This window comes from Branchiostoma lanceolatum, chromosome 2 (genome assembly GCF_035083965.1).
Source record: "Branchiostoma lanceolatum isolate klBraLanc5 chromosome 2, klBraLanc5.hap2, whole genome shotgun sequence".
NCBI classification, from domain to species: Eukaryota; Metazoa; Chordata; class Leptocardii; order Amphioxiformes; family Branchiostomatidae; genus Branchiostoma; species Branchiostoma lanceolatum.
The window spans coordinates 27334865-27344311 of record NC_089723.1 but is presented as its reverse complement, the minus strand read 5'-3'; the positions used below and the strand labels follow the sequence as shown (position 1 = coordinate 27344311).

Sequence of the window (9447 nt, the reverse complement as noted above, 5' to 3'; positions counted from 1 at the left end):
AGTTGGATGTGTGGGACCAAGGGGATAGAACCTCCTTGTGAAGACCTCTGTTTCTAGTAGAATTGCTCGGAATTTACTAATTTTATCACAACCTGGAGGTTGGTCATTGCATCATTACTTAGACCAGTTTTAACACACTGAGGGCACAAACAAAATGCTCTCCAAAATTGAACCTGATATAGTCTTTTCTTGTCCTTGAAAATGCTTCCCGTGGCGCTATGAAACTCAAGACAGTTTTTAATTTAGAAATTGTGTAACAGTTAACTTACATTCACTATTCCAAATATACCCTCCCATGTACCCTTTCCTGACCACCCTGAGATTATTAATGAAAAGATGACATGGACAGGCCAAACTATAGAAGTCTATGGGGAAATGCATTGAAGCAAGGTATTCAACTCATATACACATTATAGAATCATGTGTACTTTTCAGGCACAACTTCTATTGACTGGAGAGGGATATTTTCTAATGTCATGTCTGTAAACCATTTACAAGAATACATCAGTTCACATAATCATCTCTTTTCCCAAAATATAAATAATCAAAACCAAAATATTTGTCAAAACCCCACAAACAAGAACAGGCTATTGAGAAAGTCCAAAGGAGAGCATTAAGGGTAAATTCTCTCGGGGAAGGAGTAGTGTTCCAGACTTGCCAAAACTAGTTGCTTTAATAGTCCAGATCTCCCCATGCATGATCTGGTCCCACTGGTCAGGTCAGAGGCCACTGGGAGGTCACTGAGAAGCTGAGGAGGCATCACTGTTCTCAAAGCATGGACAAGAAACAAATCTTTCCTAAAGAAACAAAATCTGCCTGTACAACAGCAAAATCCAGACTGAATCATAATAATTTTGCGGTCGTCAGTGTTCATACTCAGTCTATCTATTTGCTACTGTGTAATTAGGATTATATCACCTTGGTATTTGTAAAATCAATGAAATTCAGAAGTCTAATGTTATTTCTGCAATATTAATTATACATGTATAAGGATTGAGACTGAGAAAGACATTACATCCCTGTAGTTTAAAAAATGGTACCAAAACAAATCATGCAATATCATACATGTACTTCTTTAATTCAAGACAAAAGATTTACGGTAATTCAAAATGTGACATATAGTTCTCTTCATATATGTACTAGGTAGCATCATCATCTTTAAGCTGATTCTTTCTACACTACTTGACGAACAAGTGATGACAATGCAACATGCATAAGGTGGATTGTTCTTTCTACTCCAGTATAAAATCAGCCTGGTATCCGATCCATAAGGTCAGTAGTCTGTATAACCAAAATTCGAGCTGTCCTTGGGCTGTAATGGCCCCTCCCCTTGGAGCTGACTGGTTATGGGCGGCTGCTATAAGTGTGATTAAATCAGGCTATACTGTCAGGAGCTCCAAGGTATCTCTTCTGGGAGTGCTGACTGCCCAAGGCTCATTAGCACACACTGGGGAATCTTTATGGTGTCAGTTTCAATTACTTTCTGTGATGGAATGTCAATAATCAGGAAGGCTGGCTGGAAAGATAAGTTGCCAGAAAAAGGCCTCATGATGCTTAGTTGGACTGGGGCCAGTAAAACACACCTAATCTGGCCAGTGAGACTTATTACCAGGTATAGAATGTTTCATATAACTTTTTCCAGCTTCCGATTAATCTAAAGGCTTGTACATACACATTCACACATACAGATACTCATACAAAAGGGCAAGAACAGCACTTCTTCCCTTAGAAAGCAATGAATTTTCCTAGAGTCATAAAGTTTTGAAATCGAGGTACAGTATTTTGCATCACAGTTAGAAAACTGCAATGGTCATCAGTGAATATATTTCAAAGCGTCCCTCTTATGCAGTATCATAAGTTGCACCATCAGTTTTGTGCTGTGTGTAATATCCATGACCATCACGAGCCTTTGCACTAGCTACATCTGGTTTACTATGGCGATGTGTGTCATCTTACAGCACCCTCCAGCATCTTCAACATGTGGTTTTCTATCACCTGTTGGACTGTGGGAATGAAACAAGTGGAATCCTATTAAACTAGTCTAGTAGTATTGTCTGCAATCTGGATCAACCCATACATGATCAACCTGAGAGGTGGGTTGATCCAGATTGCCATCTATCTAGATCAAATCCAAATAAAAAATCAATCCAGAGTATGGGTCAACCTGGGTAAATTTACCCAAGGAGCCTATAACCTCCTTGGTTTACCTCAGTGACAACGGGTTCAAAATCTCCTGTGCTGCCAAAGCAAAACTGACTTTGCTGGTAATTTTCAAAATACATCATGTGACTGACAGGAAATTTGAATCATACAACTGTGTTGAGTGAGTTTACCTGTTCTGTGTCCCAGTGCAACTGCTAACCCCAGGGGGCTCTGTCCGGAGTCCGTCTCCACGGTCATGTCTGCACCATGGCCTACAACAACAACAAACACACACACACACAATGTCTCAGCATTTCTCTGAAACAACAAAATATTGCAGTAACATTTTGTATATTCTTGTTTTGTTGTTTTTATTTGAGGACAATCATAAGAGGTTAACTGTGCTGTGGTCACATGTATATCACATATCATGCTGCATAGGAAAACTGCAAAAAATATAGCCCAGGCACTAATAGCACTGACATTCAGCAATGCTAAGACTAAAGCCATAATGTCTGTATCTTTCTCAAACTTCAGAAGTCACAACTTTTATATGTTAAGTGAATATGATATTGCTTCATAGAATTGAGCCATGGAAACTTGAAGTGTCTGAAAAGTGCTGGATCCCCATTTCTGTTGTAGAAGTTTGTAATAAATCACTTAAAATGCTTCACGCACTTGAGTCTCTTGACTAGATAATCATGTGTCTTATGAATACAGCTCAAAACATTACCTTCAGCCTACTACAGGCAATGTTTTATCTCATGAAGTTGAATAGCTCATCAGATAACCCTGTTGGCTAGAGGTTAACTTACTCAGTAGGAGCTGTACACACTTGGGGTGATTTGCATGGATAGCATACAGTATTGGGGTTCCTCCATTCTGAAACAGGAAGTACAATGTAGTTACTGAAAACAAGACAGAAAATATCACCTCATGGGGAATGATAAAAAACAACTAGTTTTATCACTGACTTTTCTGGTGGAATCATCAAACTCAATCACAAAAGTTCATAGAAGTGTCAGTTGCAACATCCTGTTGACAAGGAATAACCTGTCAGCCAAGTACTGTGCTTGAACTTGGCTGTTTAGCTACATAATAGGTTGTCAATCTTATATGCATCACCCAATGACCCCTTGGCTATACATGTATCACTTAAACATAAGGCATTTTCATCTGTAAGCTATTGGAATTTGGCAATGATATGAAGTAAAAAAGGAAGTGTCTGTTTGTTTTTATCAAAGTTTGGGAAGGCTGCCAAGCCCCTCCTTGACAGGATAGCTTTCAGACAAACAACATCTTGGACACAATTCAGGCAGTGTCAGCAAAACAACCCACCATCTGGTATCATTTGAGGCATAACTGACTGGAAAAAATGTTTGGTGAGACCTCCTGTGTACCTGTAGTTCCCCACATAATGCACCCCTGCATATCTTAAACTACATACCTGGGGGGTGTTTCATTAAAGATCTCTTTGAACACAGATTATGAGATACTGTAAATGCAGAAATGTTCGCGATGGTTTTATGTTCGCGGCTTTCGAAACCACCGTTAACATTTTTGTCCAATACTGTGACAGTATGTGACTATAGCACTGCCATAAACCATCGCGAACACTCCATTTTTGCCTTAGCGCGAAATAGAAACCACGCGAACTTAAATGCATTTACAGTATGTGTAAGCTGGCAAATAAAGGGTAATGAAGGTTACTTGACAAGATGTACAGTTTATATGTGCAATATTTCTGACATAAGCTGTTATGGACACTGGACTCTCAGGTTCTGCTTTGATAGCTACCATGAAGGACAGATCGTACTGGAAAATTTATTGATTGTATTTCACCGGATTAAATCCAGAAGCATAGTGATGATGATGATGAAGCTGTTACTTGAGAGTTTATTATTTGTCACATTTTCTCCACCTAATCGTAGGAGGTCATGTTTTGGTGCATGTAGTACATTGGTTTAGAGGACTAAACAGCTACGTATAAACAGCATCATTCTCACCCAATCAAAGGCGTTGACATCAGCTCCAGCCTTCAGCAGTGCCTGCACAATCTCCACATGCCCCTTACAACAGGCAAAAGACAAGGCAGTCTCCCCCTCCCTGGTGGCTTGATGCACACTGCCTCCATTCTCCAGCAGGAAGACAGTCACACCCACTTGCCCATGGGATGACGCCCACATTAGCGATGTCAATCCATTCTCATCCACTTCATTCATGTCATAGCCTACAAATGAAAGAAGACTGTGTCATAAGTTACATACTAACTCTTGAGTAAAGTAGACTCTTGAGTAGATTCTAATTTGCATAATTGATCAGGCAATTTCAAAAACCTGCTGTGTTCCATGATATGACATTTGTAACTGAAGAAGAGAGGAATGTTGATATGCACATGAAGACCTAATTTGCATAATTACTTAGTTATAAGAAACTACTATAATTCCATATTGGTTAATGACAGCAATTTCATACTTATGGCATTTAGAAGTTATGTGAATGCGAACATCGTTGAATCAAAATATGCTAATAAGGACCTCATTTGCATAATTGATTTTAAATATTAGCATAACCTTTGTGTTTGTTACCTTTGAAATATGCCACTGATTGAAGAATATACTTACTAGTAACAGCATAACCTTCCTTGTTAAGCTCATACTTTGGACAACTTCTGTTATTAGGGTGGACAAGATGACTAACTGGTATGATTTGTAATTGTTGAGAAACACTCATGATATGTCAGTCATAAAGGTTAAAATCATTTGGCGAAGGTGTGAGGTCGTGGAACTCTAATTTGTCTATTAATAAACAATGTGACTTAACATTACAGTAATAACTAACATAATGCTGGAAGCAGAAGCTTCACTTGTCAATCAACATGGAGGCTGCTAGGAGCAGTAGGTGTAAATCATTCTCCAAGCTGGCGAGGTTTCAATTGGGGGTGGGAGTAGGAGTAGCGAAAGTTTTCTGTCTGCCTCCCTCAGACAAACACACACACACAGAATAGGTATTAAAAGGGAAGGAAAAGGAGACTACAAGGAAGTTAGGCAAGGAAGCAGAGAGAGCATCCTACTGGATCAGAAGTACGGATAGGGAGTGGAAAGAGTAATTGGCCAGTGTTTGCCCCACCAGTCTGAGGAGGTGCTGTTGTTATAAGGGGCAAAAGTAACGGAAGGAAGCAGCAGATGAAGCCATGAAGCAGTGGTTCCACACTGTATTTGGCAAGCATAGTTGGTTAGTCCATGCAGCATAGTTGGTTTTGGGTACCCAAGGCAATGCAAACATGTAAGCAAAACTCTCAGTATTAAGAAAACTGTAGGCATCTTAGCAGCGATAGGTCTGCAAGAAGCTGCTTTTCAACTCTTTTCAGACTAAAACATAACAAAAATATACAACATATAGTAAAAGACACAGGCATGACAGCAAAAGATGTTCTATCTCTGTAGATGACACTTACCCTCGTCATGCCTGATACTGAGTAGGGCCACCTCCCCTTGAGCTGCAAGCTGGTGAACTGTCATGTCTGTACCGACAGAGTAACAGAAATGTTGGGATATTCTCTGACATATTTTCATTCAGACTAAAAATCACTATTGAAATTGTTTTCTTATTTAAGAGCAAACATTTACAACACAATGTATGATGGGACCAGTCAAATAGTATGTTGTTCATACTTTCTATGGAAGGTGTGGTCGACTTGACATTGCCACGGGGTCTGTTGGTCATCATGTTGGGAGGCTGGCAAAGAGAGAAAGATATGTCAATTTATGAATAAAATGGTCTCTTTAGAAAATAATTCATGTATCAAATGGACTTCATTCAGAGAAATAAGGCCACACCATTTTAATTTCTTGGTTAACGGAATTTAAAAAAATGCTAGATTGGAAAATCAACAGGAAAATAGAATCTCAGCGGAAATTTTGTACTTTAGTGCACACAATTTCAGGGAGTGAACAGGGTCAGGTGCAAGTTTTCATCTCAGCCTTCTGTTTTCATGATTTTTGTTGTTGCTAAGATTAAAAAAGAAATTGAATTGGTGTGGCCTAAGCCATCCCAACACAATGCCACGAATCTCTAAAATGACACAATAAAAATGTGAAGTGTGTAATCTAAATGAGCCATTCTTCTCAATCTCAATACTCTACAGAGGACAATATGAAAAATGTTATGGCTACAAATACTTTCCAAGTTTTACATGCAGGCAAAAGACGTTAGACAGCAGACTTGCACGACAGAAATTTCTTCCTTTGCACATCACATAGGTAAGAAACTTGCAAATGGCAAAGTAAGAATTAAGGGTGTCCTTATATAGCCTTATATAGCCCAAGGATCGGCGGTAGGCTTTGATATAAAGTTGTGGAGCTGAATAATTTCTATCAACCTTCCTATAATTGTAGGTCATATTGTCCTTTAATACGTAATAAGACTCCGAGCAAACCTTGATTGGAGAGAAGTTCTTGGATGGAGTGAATGTTCTTTTGGGTAGAGGAGCTGGTGAGGGACCTCGGGAAGACTCCCCTGTAGAGTGAGATTGAACCATCATGAAATAAAACAACGCAGAATTAAACTAAGTTTAGTTGTTCTAAGGTCTACAATTCTTTGATGACAAGATTCCTGAAAAGCTATATACAGTAAACTCTACATGCATATGTAGACAGTGATAACACTGGTCTCTTTTGCCTATATCAGCCCTGACAGGTTGTATTTCACCACCAAACCAATGAATAGATACAACAGCCAAACACAGGCATCACAACTGTAACATTAGATCAGTCACTATGTCAATTATTATTATTATTATTTCTTTATTTCAGCCTCTCACTGGCCCATATGACATAGGGACAAACATGAAAAACAAAGATTATATACAACATTTTGAGACAAACTAACAATATTATGGCTATGTGTAGAGGCGGCTCCATAGGTTGGTGAAAAATGAGTTCTTGTAAAAAGAGTCGGACCTAAGTACGGACTGTATAATGGCATTACTAGAATTGAAAATCCTATGTACAAAGGAGTGGCACTGTTTACGCCATCTGGCGTCGAAGGTATCGGTATGATTACACACGAACATTTCACTTACGCTGCAAGATCTTGGGAAACTCATAATTATACGGAAACAATTGTTGTAGGCAATTCGACATTTCGACAGAACACTCGAGCGAAAAGAATTCCATAACTGCGCCCCAAAGAGTTGGGAGCAGTGAGACGCGAATAGTGTTTTCTTAATAGTAGGTGAACAAAGGCAAAATTTTCGAATTATAGTATTTGCTCGACAATACAGGCCCCTTAGTTGGGCAAGGATACAGTCATCATCACTCAGTCTGTCATTAATAGCAATTCCAAGATATACAAATGATGTCACAAATCTCAGACACTCTCCATACAGTTTGATCGACGGGAGCGGATGTAAAAGTGGCAAACTAGCACTCGGGAAGTACATGCAGCATGTCTTGTTTACATTGAATAATACATCATTTTCTAAACCAAAGTCCTCACAAGTACTTACAATAAATTGACCTAGTGGTTTGTTGATGTCAAACCTATACTGTTGTAGGATAGGCAACCTTTTCCAAAGAGAATTTTTTTAATGATATGATTCATAATTATATTGTCCTGACCTGGGAAGAGAGTGGCGACCTCTCTGTCTGCACTCCTGTCGGAGACATCCTGGTCTGGCAGGTGACTCACCTGAAGACTCTGAACCAGCCGCATATTCACCTGGCTCTGTTTACTGTTCCTGGCACAGCAGATACAATTACGATTGAAAGTATCATATATTAGGTTTTCAATCAATGTTAGAACATCTGACCATGTGTCACATCTTCAAAGTTTAATTAGTAGTAGCCACTAAGAATTATATATAACTCACAAATCAGAATATTTAAGTATGACTATATATGTATGTTTATAAAAATATGTATGTACATGTATGTACAAATCAGGCTTGGTACTTCTTGTGTACACTTAAGTTAAGATTAATACTCTTAGACTATTAGTACTACATGTAGTGCTACTGTAGTCTGATGACAGTTGTCACGTCACACAAAATGGATAAAGATGAAATTACGTCATTTCTAATGACCTTACGTCCTTACCTATCAGTGGTCCCCATGGAACACCTGGCACCTGCAGTATGGGAGGTATTCCCTGTAGATGTGGCTGATGTGTCAGGTGTAATACCTAAAAGTGATCTGCCCTTGGAACCATCCACAACTTGTGTATCCACAGAAACAGTCAATATTTGTCCTCTGGATGGTGTGGAGGAGTTAGAGACAGGTACAAATGCACCTTTAGCATCCGGGCTGCCTCTGGGTAGTGTGTTTTTGTCCTTGCCTGTAGGGCTTCTATTCCCTGGTCTGTTGGCTTCTACTGTTGACTGATTCATGTTGGTAGCATAAGTGTGTCCACACTGATTAGTGGCCCCAACAGACTGTGACAGTCTCTGATTCTGATGACGTAAAAATTTGACTTGTAAGTCATACCAAAATAAATCTCATATGCAAGTCAAATGTCAGACAAAGTTTCGATAGTTCATTGAGTTCACACTTTTAGGTACAATACATTGCAATTGTAGCTATGGCAATCATGTGCAGATATTCATGAGTTACACTGTCAATAGTGAAAAATGTTATATTTGATAGGATCATCAAAGGCCAGGGCGTGCACTGATTGGTTGCTTTTCTTGGCTCCTGATTGGTTTCTAAAGTGTGTTGACAAGACGATCCTGTCAACTATTGTTTACAAAAATACGATCATCTCGTCAAATTGAGATTATCTTTGCCCCCCCCCCTCCCCATATGACTATTAGCCAACAATTCTACTCTTTTTCTGCATTAAAAGTGTCTAGTGGTGACTATATTCTCTAACAGGTTCGTGTGCAATTTGTTTACTCATTGTGAGACAATAAATGCTATCAACACTTACTTTGCTCACATAAGACTGCACAGAGACTCTTCAGAACCCAAATGAACACAGGGCTGTTTTTGTTTTCACGAAGAAGTCACCTTTGACCCGAAAAAGATAACACCTAAGTGCTAAATGCTGGTGTCTGAGAATCTAAAGCCTTGATCTATCAATGAAATAAAGGAGATCAAAGAGAATAAAAACTGAGACTATTTTTTACATTTGTCATATTTCAATGTCCTTATCCTGTGGTAGGACGATAGCTCAGGTCCACCGCGGTACGGTACAAGACTATCTATTTACGTCTGGATGCTGTCGTGGGAATATCAACGCTCGTCAAGCAGATGTTGGGGGTAAAATCGTACTTGCGTTTATACTTGCCTCAAGGATTCCTCAAGG

General features: G+C 39.1%; 1 protein-coding gene across 1 annotated transcript; it reads right to left on the bottom strand.

Annotated features, from left to right (window-relative positions):
* Positions 1-1054: 1054 nt before the first annotated feature.
* LOC136428319 (ankyrin repeat family A protein 2-like) lies at positions 1055-9191 on the bottom strand. Its single transcript, XM_066417734.1, has 10 exons — positions 9070-9191; positions 8241-8593; positions 7764-7882; positions 6581-6660; positions 5817-5880; positions 5600-5665; positions 4149-4372; positions 2958-3024; positions 2334-2414; positions 1055-2003 (listed from the first exon to the last, which is right to left on the bottom strand). Exons 2-10 carry the CDS (start codon positions 8528-8530, stop codon positions 1948-1950), a joined length of 1047 nt encoding a protein of 348 aa, XP_066273831.1. The 5' UTR covers positions 8531-8593; positions 9070-9191; the 3' UTR covers positions 1055-1947.
* Between the last annotated feature and the right edge of the window lie 256 nt (positions 9192-9447).

Coding starts and splice junctions, on each gene's coding strand:
- LOC136428319 (XM_066417734.1), bottom strand. CDS start 8,530: ATGAATCAGTCAACAGTAGAAGCCAACAGACCAGGGAATAGAAGCCCT. Junction 4,373..5,599: donor CAGTATCAGGCATGACGAGG/GTAAGTGTCATC, acceptor TTTCATTTGTAG/GCTATGACATGAATGAAGTG. Junction 2,004..2,333: donor TGCACTGGGACACAGAACAG/GTAAACTCACTC, acceptor TCATTCCCACAG/TCCAACAGGTGATAGAAAAC.